We start from the raw sequence: 19469 nt of genomic DNA, 5'->3' as shown, positions 1-19469 counted from the left end.
GAATTTCTTGGATGGTCTGTGTCAGGGATTTTTTTTAGATTTAACATTTTCTTTGATTGATACATTGATTTCTTCCCTTACATCTTCCATACATGAGATTCTTTCTTTCATCTATTGGTTATGCTTACCTCTGTAGTTGCTGTTTTCTTCCCAAGTTCTTTCTCTCCACAGTTTCCTCCATTTGTTTTCTTTAATTTTTCCAATTCTATCTTCAAATCTTGAGCCGTTTTGTTGATTTCCTTTACCTGTCTGACTGTATTTTCCTTCAATTCCTTCAGCTGAACAATTCTCTCAGTGATTTAAGTATTTCCTCTCTAAAGGCCACAAACTGTTTGGCTGCCACTTCCTGTATTTCTTTACAGATGGCCATAATCTGTTTAACTTTATCTTCCTCTAGTTCTTTACGCATTTTATTTCTTTCCTCTATTAACCTCTTTCATAAGCATAGATGTTAGGTCATCTTCTTGAATTTTAATTATGGTGGCGTGTCCATGGCTGCTTGCCCCTGGATAACTGTGTTCTGGAGATGCCACATTGCTCTGTCTTTTGTTGGTCGAGCTTTTACGCTGGCCTCTACCCATTGGGCTATCGTAGGTGTTGGGTGTTAGTTTCTGGTGGTTCCTGGAATCCTGTGGTGGAGAAAATTCCCTTGGCAGGAAGATGGTTTTTCCTGATGGAAGCCTCCTCAGCTTTTTGGGTATGGTCACATAATGGCTGGTGTTTTTCAGGAGTTGCCACAGCTCATCTGGACTACAAGGACCTGAGTAGTAACTGTGGTCCTTGTTAGTCGAGAGGGCTCTCCTCTCACCTGGAGAAGTCCTGGAGACAGCTGCCCTGCTTCTGGGTTTCTTGCTGTAAATTTAGTGAACTGCTGCAGTAACCTGGGTGTCCCGTGGTTTGGTCAGTTTCTTAGGGATAACTGGGTCCCCCTTGGAGCAGTATCTGGGGGTTGATCTCAGGGATCCCAGGCTTCTGTATGTCTGAGGTTGGAGCTCTGTGCCCCAATACCCAAGCAGTAATCTGTGGCAGGTGAGTGAGTACCGCTCTCATGGGCACAGCAGGCTAGCTGGTGCACAGCAGGTCCCTGGTTTGCTAGGTACGCTGGTCTGTGGGACCTTTTCCAGGGATATACTGGATGACCTAAGTCCGTCCCTGTTTGCTTCCTTCCCTGTGGGGTTTTCTCCTGACAGGGATTCCTAATCTCTGGTGCCCTGGGGCGCACAGTTCTGTCTGTGCCAGAGAGCTGGGTGTGCAGCAAGTCTCTGTGCTCGCAGATGGATCCCAGTTCAGTGCTGGTGGTGTGAACCCACCATTCTGTGGGACCTTTTCCACCCACGGAAAGACTGGGTGATCCGAGGTCAGTTCTGTTTCCTTCATTCCCTGTGGGTTTTTCTAGCGACTGGGATTCCCAGTCTCTGGTGTTTTTGTGACCACCTTTCAGCCTGGGAAGGTGATCAGGACACAGAGGCATGTTACTTTGTTCTGGCGACCTAGTGCCTGTGCGACCTGGGATCTCTTCCGGGTGCTGGCTGGGTGACCTGACAGTGGACCCGACTGATTCCCACACCGTGGAGTTTCCTCTCACCTCGGAAACACGATCGCTGTTGTTTTAGGGCCCAGAGTTCAGTCTCTTGGTTGCTGTATGGAATATGTTGTCTTGCTCCTCAGATGCAGTGTTCTCCTGGCGCCGCCATCTTGTCCCCCCCACACACACTTATTTTTAAGACTATCTATTATGCTTTCTCAGGAATATTGGCATCAATTATTCCCTGAGAGCTAGCTTACAAGTTGAAATTTTAATAATTCTTGGAGGGTAAGAATTTGTCCTTTAGTTCAATTTATGATACATTTTTAGAATATTTTCATCTGAAACATCTAAAACACTGCTGGGATAAAAAGTGTAATGGTTGGAATGTGCAATTGTCAAAATAATGGCTTGCAAAAATGTCTGCATCCTAATCCCTGGAGCCTGTGAACCTGTCACCTTACTTAGCAAAGCAGGGCTTTGTACATGTGGTTAGGAACTTTCTGATTCTGAAGTATGTACTTGGAGCCCAGTTTCATCACATGAACCCTCTCCTAGCTGTGGTCAGGGAGAAATGTGACTATGGAAGAATGAATAGAAAAAAAAATGACACTGATAGCTTTGATGGCAATGGGAAAAAAGAAAATATGGGCTAAGAAATTAGGAATCCTCTACAGAGCAGAAGGAACAAAGAAGTGTATTCTTATGTAACATGAAGAAATTGCCTTTTCTGAGACATTGACTTTAGAGACATTGACTTTAGCTCAGTCATGCTTCCAACATGGAGAAACAAAAGATAGTGAATTTAATGTTTGACAATACTAGATTTGTGCTAAATTGTAGCAGTAAGAAACTATTACAAAATGAATGAGCACGATACTTAGGTATGTAAAACAAAAGTAACTAACTGTAGCTGGACTTTTTTAAAATATTATTATTATTAAAGTGAATTAATAAGCCAGAGGTGATCCTGATACTTTTATTTCAAAGTGATAATGGATTCTCAATACAGTGATGGATATGTGTTTGATACACAACCTTTTCTAGTCACCATAAAAAAGAAATGTGTTTAGAATAGAAGTTAAGTCCTCTTATTGTTGCCATGTACAGTTTCAGAGGGAGAGGTACTGTTATTTACCTTGACTCTGATCAGCATGCTGGGGCAATGTACTCTTAAAATGATGTGGGGTCATGGTCTAGAGTTCAGCATTCAGCAAAAGAAATTTGTGCATCATAGCACAGCACAGCACTTCCACAGCATTTGCCTTGCTTTGGACTAAATCCTGTCATATCCAGCCAGTTTCATCCAAGTTCAGCATGGATCAGTCCTAGTTTTAACATGTTTAAAGTATTTAAGGGATTTAACTGAAAAGAGTCTTTAAGGTCCTTAAGAGAAATTTTATACAAATGACTTCTCCATCAGCTTCAGATGTGTGTGTGCACAACAAGAAAGCAGATATCTTCATGTTCCTGGCAGCTTGTTCCCTGTGCATAGCTTTACTTATTCATCTATTTATTTTAAGACTACATCCTCAAGGGGGCAGGTTCAAGCAAGCCAGCCTATTTCTGCCTTTGCTGATGAGCTGTTCCTCTTTCCTTGGGATAATCAACCTTTCCACTTTTAAATAACAGGGTTTTTTTTTTTTTGTTTCTTTGTTTGTTTTTTAAAATATAAACATGATTGTGTTTCCCTGAATTTACTATTCTTGCCTAACTTGGGCTTGCTTTTCTGCATCTCTCAAAGCAGTTCTCACTGTTAAAGAAGAACCCATTCATTCAAAGCTAAATGAACATTGTGCATGTTTGCATGCTTATGTTTGCATGCAAACTAAACTCTGCCTAGATTTTTTTTTTCTTTTACTGATGACTATACCTAGATCCGCCTGGATTTTCTTCTCATTCTGTAATATAGAGCTCAAGATTTGCACATTTATTTTATATCTCTTAAGCAGCAAGAACATATATTTTCTGTTTTTACATCCAAACAGTTGCTCCTGATGATCCCAGCAGAAAAATAGATGGCGATACCATTATTTTTTCAAATGTTCAAGAAAGATCAAGTGCGGTTTATCAGTGCAATGCCTCTAATGAATATGGATATTTACTAGCAAATGCATTTGTAAATGTGCTCGGTAAGCTTGCCCTTTATTGAAAACATGGAAAGTTAAATTAATGACTGCTGTTGTTTTCTACTCATTCATCAAAAATGCGTTATGTTTCAAGCTACAATGAATATACAAAGGTAGATAGGATATTAGTCTTGCCTTAAGGGAGATTTTTGTCTGTTCTTTCAGTTTCTTCATAGTTTTTATATGGCAGATTCTTTGCTGCAGAAATAATCAAATGGGCTATACTGTTCCCTGGTGGTTAGACTGTTAAAAGGAACTGTTAAAAGGTTAGACTTCAAAAGGAAAATAGTGTTTGTTCTCATTAGCAATATGTATGCCCGCTCTTCCATCCTTAGACACTTTTTAGTCACTATTCTATTGCTGTGACAAATCACCATAACCTAGTCAACATATAAAAGAATGCTTTCAATTTGAGACCCACAGTTCCAAAGACTAGTGAAACCTAAGACCATCATGATGGGCAGCATGGCAGCAGGCAGGTAGGTGTGATGCTAAAGTACTAGCCGAGAGCTTGCATGCTGAGATAAGAACTGCCGGGCAGGCAGAGAGGTAGAGAGACACAGAGAGAGCAGCAGAGAGTCAACTGGCATTGTATTGGCATTTGAAAACTCAAATCCCTCCTAGTGACACACCTTCTCCAACAAGACCACACCTCCTAATCCTTCCCAAACAGTTTTACCATTTGCAGACCAAGCATTCAAATATATGAGCCTTTGGAGCCTTTTTCATTTAGCACTGACAAGTTCAAACACAAATTTACAATTCTAAGATAATGATTAATCATAATGCTTGGCTCTTATCCAAGTCATAGATATAGATTGTTTCATGTGTAACGATATATGCAAAGAACTGTAGGAAACTATGAAGTACTCAAGCATATTATGAAATGGTTGGCTCTGTGAACACTATATCTCTCATTTTGAGTAAAATTACCCAAAGCTACATTTAAAATTTTTATGTAAGAATTATTCTTGTGGTAAACAAGAATTATACTTGAATTCTTTTAAATAGTAAGTTTCTTTTCCAAAAAACTGACTTAAGAAAGCCAACCAAGATTTGGCATTGCCCTTCATCCCCATGAAGCCCAGCAGCTGAGTTGTTGGTAGATGTTGAGGAAACAGTTTTGACTTCTGGATTTCCTTTTATAGTTTACTTCTATTAATTCAACATCTTCAGGTTTTATATTTCTGTAAGATCAATACAATATATATTACTCTGAGTCTGGCTTATTTCATTTCACACAATGTTTTTCGGATTTCATCAGTAACACAAATACAGAATCCTCTTCCCTTTTTTAAAATTTTTATTTGTTTTTGTCTGTATGTCTATGTGAGTATCTGCCGTATGTGCAGGTTAATCTGCAGAGGCCATAAGAAGGCATCTAATCTCTTGGATCTGGAGTTGTGAACCCCTGACATGGGCGCTGGGAACTGAACTTGGGTCCTCTGGAAGAGCAAGTGCTCTTAACTGCTGAGTTATCTCTCAAGTCCCAGTTCCTCTTCCTTTATAAGGCTGAAAGACAGCATTTATATGTCTATTTGAAAACAGGCATTCTAATAGGCATCAAGTGATACATCACTGTGGTTGAAGTTTGTGTTTCTCTTTGTAATTACTGATAGTGATCATTTTTTCACATCTCTGTTGGAAATTGATGTGTCTTTTTGTGAGAAATGTGTATTTGGGTCGTTTGTCCATTTTAAAAATCAGTTTGTTTTCTGGGACTATTAAGTTCTGGGACTATTGAGTTTCTTATGATTCTGTGTACTGGAATCATAAGTACACTATATCAGGCATATAATGAGCAAATATCTTCTCCTAGTCTATGGTTTATTTCTTCATGCTGTTGCTTCCTTGGCAATAAGAGGATATTTTTAGTGTCCTCCCACTTCTCAAAACCACACTATCCTCTCTGCTTTTTTCTTCCTTCTTTATGTCCAATGTTCCTACTCACTTGAGGGATGGTGGGTCAGTCATGCAGCGATGGCATGTTTTCCCGCCAGATACTGTGCTGTTGCTAAAACGATTCAACAGTTGCTTTCACTACAGGATACTCAGTGTCATAAGACACAAACCAAATCAATAATTAAACAGCATAGAAAAGTACAGAGAAGTAAATCAGTAATTGAATAATGCCCTAGTATCATGTTGAGCATGAAGTAGGAGGTATTTATTCTACGTTGAGTGACCATACTAATGACACAGATACAGAACATATGCGGGAAAATCATGTTAGTTGTACTTTATCACAAATTCTAATGACCTCAAAACAAAATATGATAAATACACTGTAAGCCTAAAATATGCCTAGTTATTTACTTACCTTTTAAAAATATGTTAGCTGAACCGCCTCGGATTCTCACATCTCCAAACACGTTGTACCAGATCATTGCAAACAGGCCTGCTTTGCTAGACTGTGCCTTCTTTGGGTCTCCTCTGCCTACGATTGAGTGGTAAGTAATGGCTCTTTTTGGTTTTTGATACTTGATTCTATCTATGTCTGGTTTTAGTCCTGTTTTTGTATTGCACTTTTCCTGTTTGTTTTTAATAGGAAAAGTGCAATACCCAATCTATTGTATTATTAGTTACTGAATTCATTTACTCTTCCTCAAACATTTATTAAAGTATTATAATAAATACTTTCACATATGTATACTACTAGAATTGAATGCTCTATTAACTACAAAACTGACTATGAATTATTTTTAAGATTTGGGACTGCTGTATTTTACAATGCCATGGACAACTGCATAGAACTTTATGAATAGTGACTAAAGGACAGGTTAGGAAACATGTTATTGACAATAAAAAAAATCACGGGGTCAGGGACCGAGAGTTGGCTCAGTGGTTAAGAACACTTGTTGCTCTTGCAGAGGACCTAGGTTTGACATCCAGCATCCACATAGTGTCTCCCCACTTCCTGTAACTCCAGTCCCAGGGGCTTCTATGCCATTTCTTACTTCCTTGGGCATCAGGCATGCATGCAGTACACATACACATAACCAGGCAAAATGGTCATTTACATGAAATAACAAAATAAATCTAAAATAAAAGTGCATAGAGTTGGAGGAGAGGTTGTGTGTCCCTTACCTCCTTTCTGCCTATCCAGTTTCACATACCATTCCTGGTAGGAGTCCATCAGTTGCTGCTAGTTTGCTTGCTTTAAAAGAGATTATGACAATGCAGCCACTCCTGATGAGTTCTGATAGACTAAGATCAGAAGGAAGGAGAAGAGGACCTCCCCTATCAGTGGACTTGGAGAGGGGCATGCGTGAAGAAGGGGGGAAGGGGGGAGGAGGATCGGGAGGGGAGGAGAGAGGGGCTTATGGGGGGATACAAAGTGAATAAAGTGTAATTAATAAAAAATAAAATTAAAATTAAATAAATAAAAGAGATAGAACAAGGGGGGATGGGCAGCTGCTGAGAATGTGTTAGGAACAGTTAGAACAGATATGTATTGATAACCAGCTACTGAGATGAGAAAGATTGCAGGTTTAGGATTAAAGGATTGTCTCTCCAGGCCCAACATTAACCGCAAAGAAGAGAAACATGAACACATACATACATTCTAGTGAAAGTGGTTGAGATCAACACTTAACTCAAATTGACTTTGTCCTGGCCTTTTTCATCTGCCTCCACTTCCCTCACCTCACCTCACATTCATGTTTTCTTTCCATTGCCTGAACTTTTGCTAGTTGTGCTTTGGAATATAATCCTCAACCCTGAAATCAAAATGTCTTTAAATTTTCATCCTACAAATGGGAGAAAATCGTAATAAAAAGATAATCTTGTTTTTGCCGATTTTGTCATCTACTTAAGGATAAAATATTCAATTATGTGTCTCAAGAAAATTACAACCCATTCTATTTTGTTACTCTAATTCTATAGACTCCACTTATTTTTGCACTCTCCTGTCTTATGTGCTTTCTTTGCATTTTCCTCTGAGGTGTCAGAAGAAGTGCTTATGGAAAACCCTTCAGGTTTTCAACAATGTTTGTGCTTTTATAACTTGAAAAGTAAAATACCAACTAATTTTTTTATTTGCAAATAGCATTTATTTTTCAAATAATTTTATTTTCTTCCATCCTTAGATGACAGTATGTTTACAATCTGAAAAGAAGGCAATATTTTACTGATGTAATGTTTCCCCACTTTACAAATAAGCAGAAATCTAATCTCTGTAGTCGTTCAAATTGTCTTTGACCTTGACCTTTGTTGCAGCCCACATTCTGTCATGGAGTTTTATTCTTATTCTGGTAACTTTTGTAATGAAGGTTTAAAGGAACGAGGGGAAGCGCTCTTCACGAAGACATTTATGTTTTACATGATAATGGAACACTAGAAATTCCTGTGGCCCAAAAGGATAGTACAGGGACCTATACATGTGTCGCAAGGAACAAATTAGGGATGGCAAAGAATGAAGTTCACTTGGAAATAAAAGGTAAGACAGAGTTGATGAGCCTTTTTTAAGTATTATATGACACAGAGAAAGTTCTCCAGCTTTGCCAAATGGGTAACAATGACTTTAAAATTTAGATCCAACAAGAATCATTAAACAGCCCGAATATGCGGTCGTGCAGAGGGGGAGCAAAGTGTCCTTCGAATGCAAAGTGAAACACGACCAGACCTTAATCCCCACCATCCTGTGGCTAAAGGACAACGGAGAGCTGCCCAATGATGAAAGGTATTTCAAGATGCTTTCTTCCCTCTTCCTTCTCTCTTTACACTGTTCTTGTGACACCGTGTTTTCAGTGTATAAAGTCAGCTATCTGCAAAATTACAAGATAAGCATTTTTTTTCTTACTGAAAAAGATTTAGAACTAAAAGGGTTTGAAATACAAGCTTGAGAATGTTGGCCTTTGTGTGCTGTGCTTTTATGTAATTTGGGGTGTAAAAAGCCCTCCAGATTTGGGCAACATCTATGGTTGTATAATTTGAATGGCGAAGTCTCAACAGATGTTTTCTTCTTTACACATAAGCAGCAGAAATCCAATCTCCATAATCAGGAATTCACCCAACTCTGCCAGTATTTTAGAGAGTACTAGCTTTGAATTTTACTGAATTTCTTTTTAAAATGTTAACTTAACACCTACAGAAGGAAAAGAAAATCAAATTTAAGTAAAGTATTTAAAGGGGCACATTTAGTCCTGTAGCTTAGAATAGAAGAAAGAGTGTGGCACTTTCTACCTGAGGCCCTCAAGTTGACCTAGTAAAGACAGCTACATTTGTCATTTTAGCCATGACAGCAACAGCAAGTGATACCAACTGCTGGGAGTGTTGTATTCTGATAAAGATGGTTTCTGTACTTTGCTGCTTACCTAAGCCTGGGATGACTAAATGGTACCCTATTGCTTGCTAAAGACCCACAATAACTTTCTAGCCTTTCGCTCCATGAGCCCAAAGGGAGCCTTCCAGGTAAGGTCATCTGGTTAATATGTGATATCTGAGATGGTAAAGAGCAGAGAACATGAAGAAATGACCATTGGGTTAGATCAACTGAGGTTTGGCTTGAAATTACTTGGAAGACAATTTACAATGTGTACAGCCTCATTGGAATCATACATGAATCCTGCATGCCTTATGCAAAAAACTTCTAGAAAAGTCTTACTGGAGACTGATGATACAGTGATGAGAAATATACCAATACTTTTAATAAAGTTTCTGCTATGGGGCTTTATACATGGGGGGGAGGACAAAAATTTTACAGCAAATATTAACTTCTTTTAAAAATCTGTACTCTGATGGAAATTGAGCTGAACAAAATAAGCACAGAAGCTTGAGTGAAGCACTCTAGTGGGGGTGTATATGGAGCCACCTCTCTCACCTCAGGATGACAGCAGTAACTTTATCAATTAAAAATGTTTAATTGGCATGCAGTAACAATACACAGTTATGGGATACCAGGTGATTTTTGGCCCCATCTCAGAAGAGTTGCTGCAGAATCTCCTGAGATTCTGCATACGCCTTACCAAAATTATTAGAGTTAATATCCCTCCTACCCAGGTTTATTAATTACTAAATTGATATAGAGGGGTTCACTCTAATTGCTAAATAAAGTGTTTACTATCTTTCTCCTTTAGTAAATTACAGAGACTCTTGCCTGCTGGGAAGCCAGTCCTCAGCAGTCTCTAGTAGTTGTCATTCAGCTGTTCTACATGTGCTCTGTTTACAGGTTCTCTATTGACAAGGATCACCTGGTGGTAACTGATGTAAGCGATGGTGATGGTGGGATCTACACATGTGCAGCCAACACCACACTGGACAGTGTTTCTGCCAGTGCTGTGCTCAGGGTTGTTGGTAAGAGCAAGAACAAATACAGCACAGTCAGGTTCTCTGTATTAGGTGGGAAAGAAAAGTATAGATATTGAATATTTGTTCAAGTTTCCTAACTACAAGGCTGTTTCTTTTCTTCCAGAGATGCCTTCCAGAAGACAATTTGTATATAATTATGCTCTGTATAGATAATATATACTGTGACAAAATGGTATATGTGCATATATAAAAACAAACAAACATATGATTCCCTGCATTCTGCCGAAGGTTTGGTTATGAGTCTCAGTATCTGCTTTGATATGCTGCTAGGTAGAGTCTTTCAGAGGCCCTCAGTGTTAGGTTCCTGTCCTGTTACTTGTTTTCTCCTACTTCCAGTGTCCATCCTATTTGTCTTTCGAAGACAAATCATATGAAAGAAGGGGGAGTTAGTATGACCTGGATAGGACAGGAGTGCCACCAAGACCAAATATATCAGGGCACAGGGGTCTTTTATGAGACTGTAACTCCAACCAAGGGCTATGTATGGATATAACCTAGAACCCCTGCTCAGATGTAGCCCATGGTAGCTCAATATCCAAGTGTGTTCCCTAGTAAGGAACACTGTTTCTGACATGAACTCAATGGCTCTTTGACCTCCATCCCCCCCACACACACCTGAGGGAGGAGCAGCCCTGCTAGGCCACAGAGGAGGACTTTGCAGCCAGGCCTGAGGAGACCTGATAAGCTAGGGTCAGATGAAAGGGGAGGAGAACCTCTCCTATCAATGGACTTGGAAAGGGGCAGGGAGGAGATGAGGGAGGGAGGGTGGCTTGGGAGGGAAGGAGGGAGCAGGATATAGCTGGGATACAAAGTTAATAAAATGTAACTAATATTTAAAAAATAAAAATTTAAAACAAACAAAAATTGAGAAAAATAACCTCTGATCTAGAATTCCTAAATTGTCACTGTCCCATTTGTCAATGCCACACCTTACAGCTGAATAGAGAACTCCATTAAAAAAAAAAACCCATAATATTGCATTGCTTTTGTCTTCTTCTATGTTTCTATGACTAATTCTGATTAAAATCCTTTATATTAATGTTCTTTCTAGCTCCTACTCCAACTCCAGCCCCCATTTACGGTAAACTAATGAGTCTTCTCTTTCCATTTTCTGTCAAATAATTTCACATTTGCAGACATTGCTTTCTTATCTCTGTCACAACATTGCATTTCTTTAAAGAAAATGGCTTCCAGTTATTATGGGCTTCATTTACCATAGTCAAATATTTCTTATAACTTTATAGTATACTGTAAGGTTAGACTATTTTGATCATTGTATTTCCAGTTGTCTCTAAATATTTTATTTGCTATTATAAAATTATTCCATCTTATAAAAATCTCTTCTTGCATGATAGCATAAATCATATATAACAATTTCTCACCCGTATTTTAAAGAAAAAAATGTATTTCTTAGAATCATTCTGAAAGTTCGATTTTAGTTGTCTACTAAGATTTGTTTAGGAACTAGAGAGATGGCTCAGTAGATAAGAGTGAAAGCAAAATGAAAGGTGTTCAAATCTCCAGTATCCATACATAAGCTAAACATGGCAGTCCATGCCTGTAACTTCAGTGTTGGGGGACAGAAACGGGCAGATCGCAGAAGCTCACTAGCCTGCCACTTAGCAGAAGTCAACCTCTATCCTCTATGTTCTCACACATGAATGTGTGCATTCCTACATGCATGTACACTCATAAATGAATATAGCACACTATTAATAGTGATAAACACAAAGAAATATTATATTGTTTTGAGATTTCATTTTCAAGCAACTGTACACCTAGGGTAAAACATGGTGTTCAGAAAATTTGACTTTTATGTCTGAGCAACTTCCCATTTTGTGTTAAAAGAAAAGTCACCAGTGAATTAACAAAAGAAAGGATCTGACAATGTTATTTTTCTGAGTCTGTAAAATAATCAGAAATTATCTCCAGAAACATTTTTGTTTAGAAAACTCATCTTTATTCAGCACACAAATATAAAACATAATTTTGTGGCATAATCTCAGCTAGATTTTACATAGAATCACTTATCATTCTTTTTAAAACCTGCCCTCTGTGGACACTTAATACTGCCTTACTGATGAAAAAAGGGACCAGAGGATTGTGGTCCCCCAGAAGTCAGAGCCACTTCTATAAAGAAGTTAATTTTTTTTTAAAGGGAGTTAGCTTCACAAGCACCATTTTCAGGAGGCAGCCTTGCTTCTCTGTGACCTTTGTTCTAACCGCTGTCTGAGAGAGAGCATGCCTATGTATGCGGAGAGCTCCCTGCCCATCAACACAATCCTCAGGAGATTCCAGATGCAGTGATCACTTGTCTCAGAACCCTGAGAATCCTCTGAACAGCACATGTCACTTGCCTGCATTTGTCTCTCAGCCTTGACTATTCTGTTTCCCTTGTGTTGTTGGAAATGAAGCTTTAATGTTATTTCTGCCTGTGCTCATTTCTGCTCATGAGAGGACATGTACTGAGCATGCTGAAGACCCTTATACTCTGCTTAAGTGGATTTGGCAAACCATGATCTTGAAAAGCAAATAAGCAGAGCTCCTTGATGTATTGGTCTGTGCAGTGTTCTCAGCAACCTCAGTTGTGTCTGTTTCATTTCCATTGCATGCTCACTGACCACTAAGAGTGATGTGTCTCTAAGGTGTCCCTCTGTATATAGCATCACAAACACAATAAAACTGCCTTTCAAAAAGACAGGTAACCATTTGTGTGTGTTTGCTCCACAGATGTCCCAAATCCTCCCTTTGATTTAGAATTGACTAATCAACTTGACAAAAGTATTCAGCTGACATGGACCCCAGGCGATGACAACAATAGCCCCATTACAAGTATGTGGTGTTTTTGTTTTATGGCTGGTAAACCTAATGGCCATTCCTGAAGCAATACCTTTAACAATTTTATGATGCACTGCTGTAATTCCTTACAAATGCATTTACTGTTGTTCTCATCATCACTAACCAAAGATACTTTGGTTAGAACTAAAGTATGATGAACTTCAGAGATGGAGCCATTCCTGGTTATAGCTTCTGGTATGTCTAATTAATTCCTGAAAATGTTCTTAAGCAAACACACTATCATTTATGTTTAAGATCTATAAAAATCACCTTACATATCTGCCACTGTCCTAGCTAGGGTTATGATTGCTGCATTAAAGCACTGTAACTAAAAGCAACTTGGGGAGGGAAGAGATTTTTGGCTTACACTTCCACATCACTGTTTATCAGTGGAGGAAGACAGGTCAGAACTCAAGCAGGGCAGGGGCCTGGAGGCATGAGCTGATGCAGAGAGCATGGAGGGGTGCTGCTTGCTAGCTTGCTCCTCATGGCTTTCTCAGCCCACTCTCTTATAGAAACCAGGACCACCAGCCTATCCACAATGGGATTGTTACCATCCACAATCAGTCACTAATTAAGAAAATGCACTACAGGTTTGCCTATAGCCCAATCTCATGGGGGCCTTTTTCTCAGTTGAGGCTCCCTCCTCTCTGATGACCCTAGATTATGTCAAGTTGACATAAAACTACCCAGGACAAACACAGTAGATAGGTGTATCTTGCAAGTCATTCATTTAAGCCACTGCTTTTGGGAGATGCTGAAAGGCCAGTCTAAACTTGGGGAAAATGACTTTGGTGCTCTATTACAGGACCATTGTTTGTAATAAAACTGCTTACACACAATAGGTCCTTAAGTTCCAGCATAAGTACTTTTCTTCCTGTTTTCCTTTGCTACAAAATGACATATTCAACAGTGTTAGCTCCTCACTTTAAGGCATCAGTGGAAGGAATAAAATCAGATGAGAAATCAAGGCATTTGGATACAAAAACATTTGTTAAATCAGAATGATAGCCTTCAAGGCTTGATGTTAAAGCTAAAGAGATACCCAAAAGAGTAGACACAGTCATGAGTCTGAAATATATTGTTACCTTTAAGTGGGGGCTTCAGGAAGGCCAAGTACCTTCCAGATTATTCCAAAATCACAGCTGTGTTGATTTATTGACTTATTTATGTTTTAGCAGGGCAGGGGGTGTCTCCCACAGGCGTTTAGAAGGAACCACTGCACTAAGATATATACAGAAATGCTTTGCAGAGGCATGGCATTATCACATATATAGTAACCTAATGTAGAAAATATAAAGTACCTCAAGCCAATTTCATTCAGGGGTGATACCTAATTTTTTGCAAAGGTAAAACATGGCAGACCACAACATTCTAGCAATACAGAAAGTACCTGAAAGGTATGTCTTCCTCCCTCTCAGGACTGCAAGCTCCCCTGGCCACACCACTATTAACCAGTGTGTACCTTCTAACAGGAAATCCAGTGTGTATGATCTAGCCAGTCTTTGTATTGTTAAAGAGATGCAGCACCAAGAGTGTACTCTGCTGTATCCTGCTCAGTTTCATGTGATGACACACTTAGAGAAATCCTCCGTGATAACAGATACAGAATGTTCCACAGTGTTTGTGTACCATATTTTGCTACGTATGCCCCACTGGCAAGCATTTCGCTTGTTTGTAAATAGGTTGCTTCAACTGAAAATCATGCAGCAAGGTGGATTCTTTTGCATGTGTCTTTACACTACATGGGTAAGCACATTTGCTCAAATTCAATTGCTAGAAGTACAATTCCTTAAAAACTATGTATGTTAAAAAATTATTATATATTTGCAGTTGTCCTGTACAGAAATGCATCAATTTTGTAGGAGGTCTGAAAATGTGCCACACTCAACAAAATATATTAAACATTTGATTGCTATCAATCTTCCTGCTAAAAAACTGCTCTTTTACTGTTACTCCTTTTTATGACAATAATTGATCACCTTTTCACATATGGATTAGGTCAGTTTTAACTAAGCTGAACTTAGCATGATAGGGGGAAAATGCCAAATAGTTCATGTGCTTAAATATCAAACTCAGAATATCCTAACAGGATTTTTTTTTTTTTAAATCACTTGTGTCTTGCTACTCTTGCTTGCCATGAGTTATCTCTGGCAATCTGTCCTTATACTGACTAAACTATCTTTGGCTTATGGTATGTGTGGTGTTGTGACTAGAATTCATCATTGAATATGAAGATGCAATGCATGAGGCAGGATTATGGCACCACCAGGCTGAAGTTTCTGGAACTCAGACTACAGCCCAACTGAAGCTGTCTCCATATGTGAACTACTCCTTCCGAGTCATGGCGGAGAACAACATTGGGAGGAGTGTGCCCAGCGAGGCATCTGAGCAGTATCTTACAAAAGCTGCAGGTAAGGCTAGAACACAGGGGCCTGACCTAAAACAGAAGAGGTTTCTATGCCTCTCAGAGAACCGAAGCTTACTCGTGCGGGACTACTTCATTTCCAGAACCAGATCAGAATCCCACAGCTGTGGAAGGACTAGGAACAGAGCCTGACAACTTGGTGATTACATGGAAGGTGAGCACAGAGCCTTTTTTTTTTTTTTTTGCCTCAGCATTTTTAGACTGAACAAAAAAAGTTCATTTTAGAATAATATTTGTGTTAATACTACTTTTTACTCATTGTGGGAAAAATACTTTATTTAGGAGTCAATGTTATATAGTAAATTAAAATTTTCTATCTAAAAGTTGGGCATGGTGGCACACTCCTTTAATCCCAGCATTTAGCTTGTTTGTAAATAGGTTGCTTCAACTGAAAATCATGCAGCAAGGTGGATTCTTTTGCATGTGTCTTTACACTACATGGGTAAGCACATTTGCTCAAATTCAATTGCTAGAAGTACAATTCCTTAAAAACTATGTATGTTAAAAAATTATTATATATTTGCAGTTGTCCTGTACAGAAATGCATCAATTTTGTAGGAGGTCTGAAAATGTGCCACACTCAACAAAATATATTAAACATTTGATTGCTATCAATCTTCCTGCTAAAAAACTGCTCTTTTACTGTTACTCCTTTTTATGACAATAATTGATCACCTTTTCACATATGGATTAGGTCAGTTTTAACTAAGCTGAACTTAGCATGATAGGGGGAAAATGCCAAATAGTTCATGTGCTTGAGTTCAAAGTCAGCCTGGTCTACTTAGTGAGTTCCAAGATAATCAGGGCTCTTACACAGAAAAACCCTGTCTAGGAAAAAAAAAAAAAACCCTTTGAGCTGGAGAGATAGCTCAGAGGTTAAGAGTACTGACTGCTCTTCCAGAGAACCCTGGCCCAATTCACAGCATCCAAATGAAGCAGAAGAGCAGAGAAAAAAAATAATATCCTATCTCTGGGGGCCAAAATGGACAGGTGAGAATCTGAACTTTGGTACTTGTAGATAGTTGTCAAGTATCTGTCAGTCATCTATAAGATGGGAATAATAAAAATACCTCACTCAAATATGTACTCAAAAAATGCTAGCTGTTATCATCATCAGAAAGACCATTTGGAAGACATGCATCAAGCTATTCCCAGTAGTTAAATTATTATTATGATCATTCTTACTTACTTTATCTGTGTATTCTGAATTTGAAAAATCAATATTAAAATAAACATTTATTTTTATAATGTCAAAATTTTAGATCTATATATGCACACACACACATATATACTCATGTGCATATTTATATGTACATAGAATAGACAAATATAATTTTTAATAGAGAAACAGTTCATAAGTTTCCATCTCCAGGTGAACAATGATGAGCTATGACACAAATAGAAATATATAAAGTGAATCTAGATAACTAGAATGTTTTAAGACTCAATGACACATATTATGGAGCCAATGTTTGGAAGGTTCATCATGTGTTATTTACTACTGTAGAATTACAATATAAAACCTTTAAAGTTTGGTTCCAAACAAACTTTTGATCTCATCACAAGTGAAAAAAGAGAATAGTCTCTGTAGAAGTGAGTTTTCAATAGCTTGCATTTTAGTGTTTCAGCATTTGCTTTATTTAGTCTAGGAATTGGATTTGCTATTCCTGGGAAAAGCTGTCCAGTTACTCTGTTTGGCTTTTTTCATAGCCCTTGAATGGTTTTGAATCGAATGGGCCTGGCCTCCAGTACAAAGTGAGCTGGCGCCAGAAAGATGGTGATGATGAATGGACGTCTGTGGTTGTGGCCAATGTTTCCAAATACATTGTCTCTGGCACACCAACCTTTGTCCCATACCTGATAAAAGTTCAAGCCCTGAATGATGTGGGGTTTGCTCCAGAGCCGGCTGCAGTCCTGGGGCATTCCGGAGAAGACCGTAAGTGTCCCTTGTTCGTTCCGTTCTACTCTTGCCCATACGGGCAGACCTACCAAGCTGCAGACTGAGGCTCTTTTCAAAGGTACCTAGGTTAGCAAGGGAAGAGGTAGCAATCATTTTGCATATTTCTCTTCATTTGTACAGCCTACTATGTGATAAGCAGTGATTCAGTGCCAAAGAAATTGTTTGGTGGTAGAATGCCTTCCTGACTTGTGTAAAACTCTAGATTCCAAATGCAGAGCTTACAGGTGGGGCAAATGAAAGTTCACAGTATTAAAGTTGCTTTCATAGTTTCATAGTTGAATGAATAATAAAATGTCTACTTTAACTGTCAACAGTCCCTATAATAGGATTCTATAGTATAGTGTGGAGTGTGCTTCAAGCCAAAGTTATTGAATATTGTGACATTTTTGCATGAAATACAACATAGCAGCTATTTTCACCACCACCACGCTTTCTTGTCTTGTTTCTAGTTCCAATGGTGGCTCCTGGAAATGTGCGTGTCATTGTGGTGAACAGTACCTTGGCAGAAGTACACTGGGACCCAGTACCTCTGAAGAGCGTCCGAGGACACTTACAAGGCTACCGGGTAGGTGAAGGGAACACTTTGTGTTCTTTGATTAGTATTAAGGCTATGGTGAAGGCTGCTTGTTACGCATACCATTTTAAGTTGAAATTATGTGGTTGAATCATTAAGTTGAATTATCTGTTCACGGACTTATGAATTATCTGTTCAAGGACTTATGAGTTCCTTTGCTCACTGTCCCCAGCCACACCTAAAGGCCCAGATAGAGATGACTTGAAATATCACTTATCTAGGGTGATAAAATGATGTTTTCTCTATGTTTCATGGGTTTCTCATCTTTTTGGAATTATTCTGCTAACTAAACAGTACATGTGAAATAAGGTACACTGTTTTTTAAGAATTAGAATGTCACAAATTGCACTTAGCTTTACAATAATATGGAAAGCACTAATAAATGAGGTTACACTTTAAGAATCTGTAGCCCATAACTGAGTCATTCTTATGAGTATTTTTTTTTTTCAAAAAAAAAACCACAGGAACACTGATTCCTAGAGAAGTTTTATTCATTTACAAAGAACCCCACACTAACATCACTACTTTGATTTGACACTGACCCCTAGAGGATATTTTTTGTACTGTACTGTATTCTTCCTTCACCACCCCCCCCGCCCCCCCATATTGACTAGATTCTGCATATGTTAATTTATCTTGAAAAAATGCCTTTAAATTCCTAGGAAGCCTTCAAGAAAATGTAATATACAAAAGTTCTCTCACCTTTTGACCCAAAAGTTAGGCAACACTTGACTTATCTTTCCAAAACCTGTGCCTGTACTTTAAAAGTACCTTTAATTAGATGGCTTGCAGTATAGGTTCATATGGCCTTGGAAGAAATCCTCAGTAACCCATAAGCTCAAGGTGCCACAGAAACAGGATAAAAGCCTTGTTAGGGTGAGGATTAAATTAAGTGATGTGCTATATATAAGAGTATATATACTCTTAAAGTGTAACCTCATTTATACATCTATAAGAGTATATAAACAATGGGCAGTAAAAATTATATAAGTTAAATCATTATGGCCATTTTTTTTCATTTCTGAAAGAACTAAGTGAGCCCTATTCATTTCATTTCTATTTTCATTCATTCATTTATATTACTTTAACAAAGTAATAAATCACAGCTTCATCATGTAGACTTGCTTCCTTGTTATCTGTAGGCTTCTGTCCCTCTTGTCTAAGAACTAGTATCCATTAGTTTTACTAATTATGTAAAATTCCCCAAACTATTTTTATGAAAAACAGCAGTTCAGCTTTAAAAATTATGTGTGTATACACATGCTGTTCACTCCTAAAGTAGGTAAGATGAGGGCGATAACATCTAACAGTGAGTGTATGGAGGTCAGAGGACAACTTTATCCAAATGTGGGATCCAGGGATCAAATTCAGATTGACAGGCTTTCACAGTGAGGACCTTCCCCTGCTGGGCCCCCTTGCCAGCCCCAGTGCTTTGGTTTCGTAACCATGAATTATATTGACTTCTGAACTGGGGTTCTTGCTTCTTCAGATTTACTACTGGAAGGCACAGAGCTCATCTAAAAGAAATAGACGCCACATTGAGAAGAAGATCCTCACCTTCCAGGGCAGCAAGACTCACGGCATGCTTCCAGGGCTGCAACCATACAGTCACTATGCACTCAATGTCCGAGTGATCAATGGGAAAGGGGAAGGCCCAGCCAGCACTGACAAAAGCTTCCATACTCCAGAGGGAGGTAAGGAATGAG

General features: G+C 38.6%; 1 protein-coding gene across 39 annotated transcripts in view; it reads left to right on the top strand.

The window, feature by feature from the left end:
* Positions 1 to 19469, top strand: part of Nrcam (neuronal cell adhesion molecule) — a 509489-nt gene that overhangs the window by 413870 nt on the left and 76150 nt on the right. For 29 of the 39 annotated variants that reach the window (XR_009594569.1, XM_060392024.1, XM_060392124.1 and 26 more), the window contains 12 exons: positions 3514 to 3657; positions 5993 to 6104; positions 7926 to 8092; positions 8188 to 8335; positions 9824 to 9948; positions 11015 to 11044; positions 12694 to 12795; positions 15018 to 15215; positions 15313 to 15383; positions 16940 to 17165; positions 17639 to 17754; positions 19253 to 19457. Coding sequence is in view for 38 of the 39 variants with exons in the window: in XM_060392024.1 (XP_060248007.1) it covers positions 3514 to 3657; positions 5993 to 6104; positions 7926 to 8092; positions 8188 to 8335; positions 9824 to 9948; positions 11015 to 11044; positions 12694 to 12795; positions 15018 to 15215; positions 15313 to 15383; positions 16940 to 17165; positions 17639 to 17754; positions 19253 to 19457 (1644 nt within the window). In the remaining variant the exon portion in view is untranslated. The remainder of the gene's footprint in view (positions 1 to 3513; positions 3658 to 5992; positions 6105 to 7925; positions 8093 to 8187; positions 8336 to 9823; positions 9949 to 11014; positions 11045 to 12693; positions 12796 to 15017; positions 15216 to 15312; positions 15384 to 16939; positions 17166 to 17638; positions 17755 to 19252; positions 19458 to 19469) is intronic. The other 10 variants (XM_060392120.1, XM_060392026.1, XM_060392116.1 and 7 more) reach the window with 2 other exon arrangements.

Source organism: Meriones unguiculatus, chromosome 1 (assembly GCF_030254825.1).
Source record: "Meriones unguiculatus strain TT.TT164.6M chromosome 1, Bangor_MerUng_6.1, whole genome shotgun sequence".
NCBI lineage: Eukaryota > Metazoa > Chordata > Mammalia > Rodentia > Muridae > Meriones > Meriones unguiculatus.
Note: the sequence above shows the minus strand (reverse complement) of the source record. Positions and strands in the feature narration are given on the sequence as shown.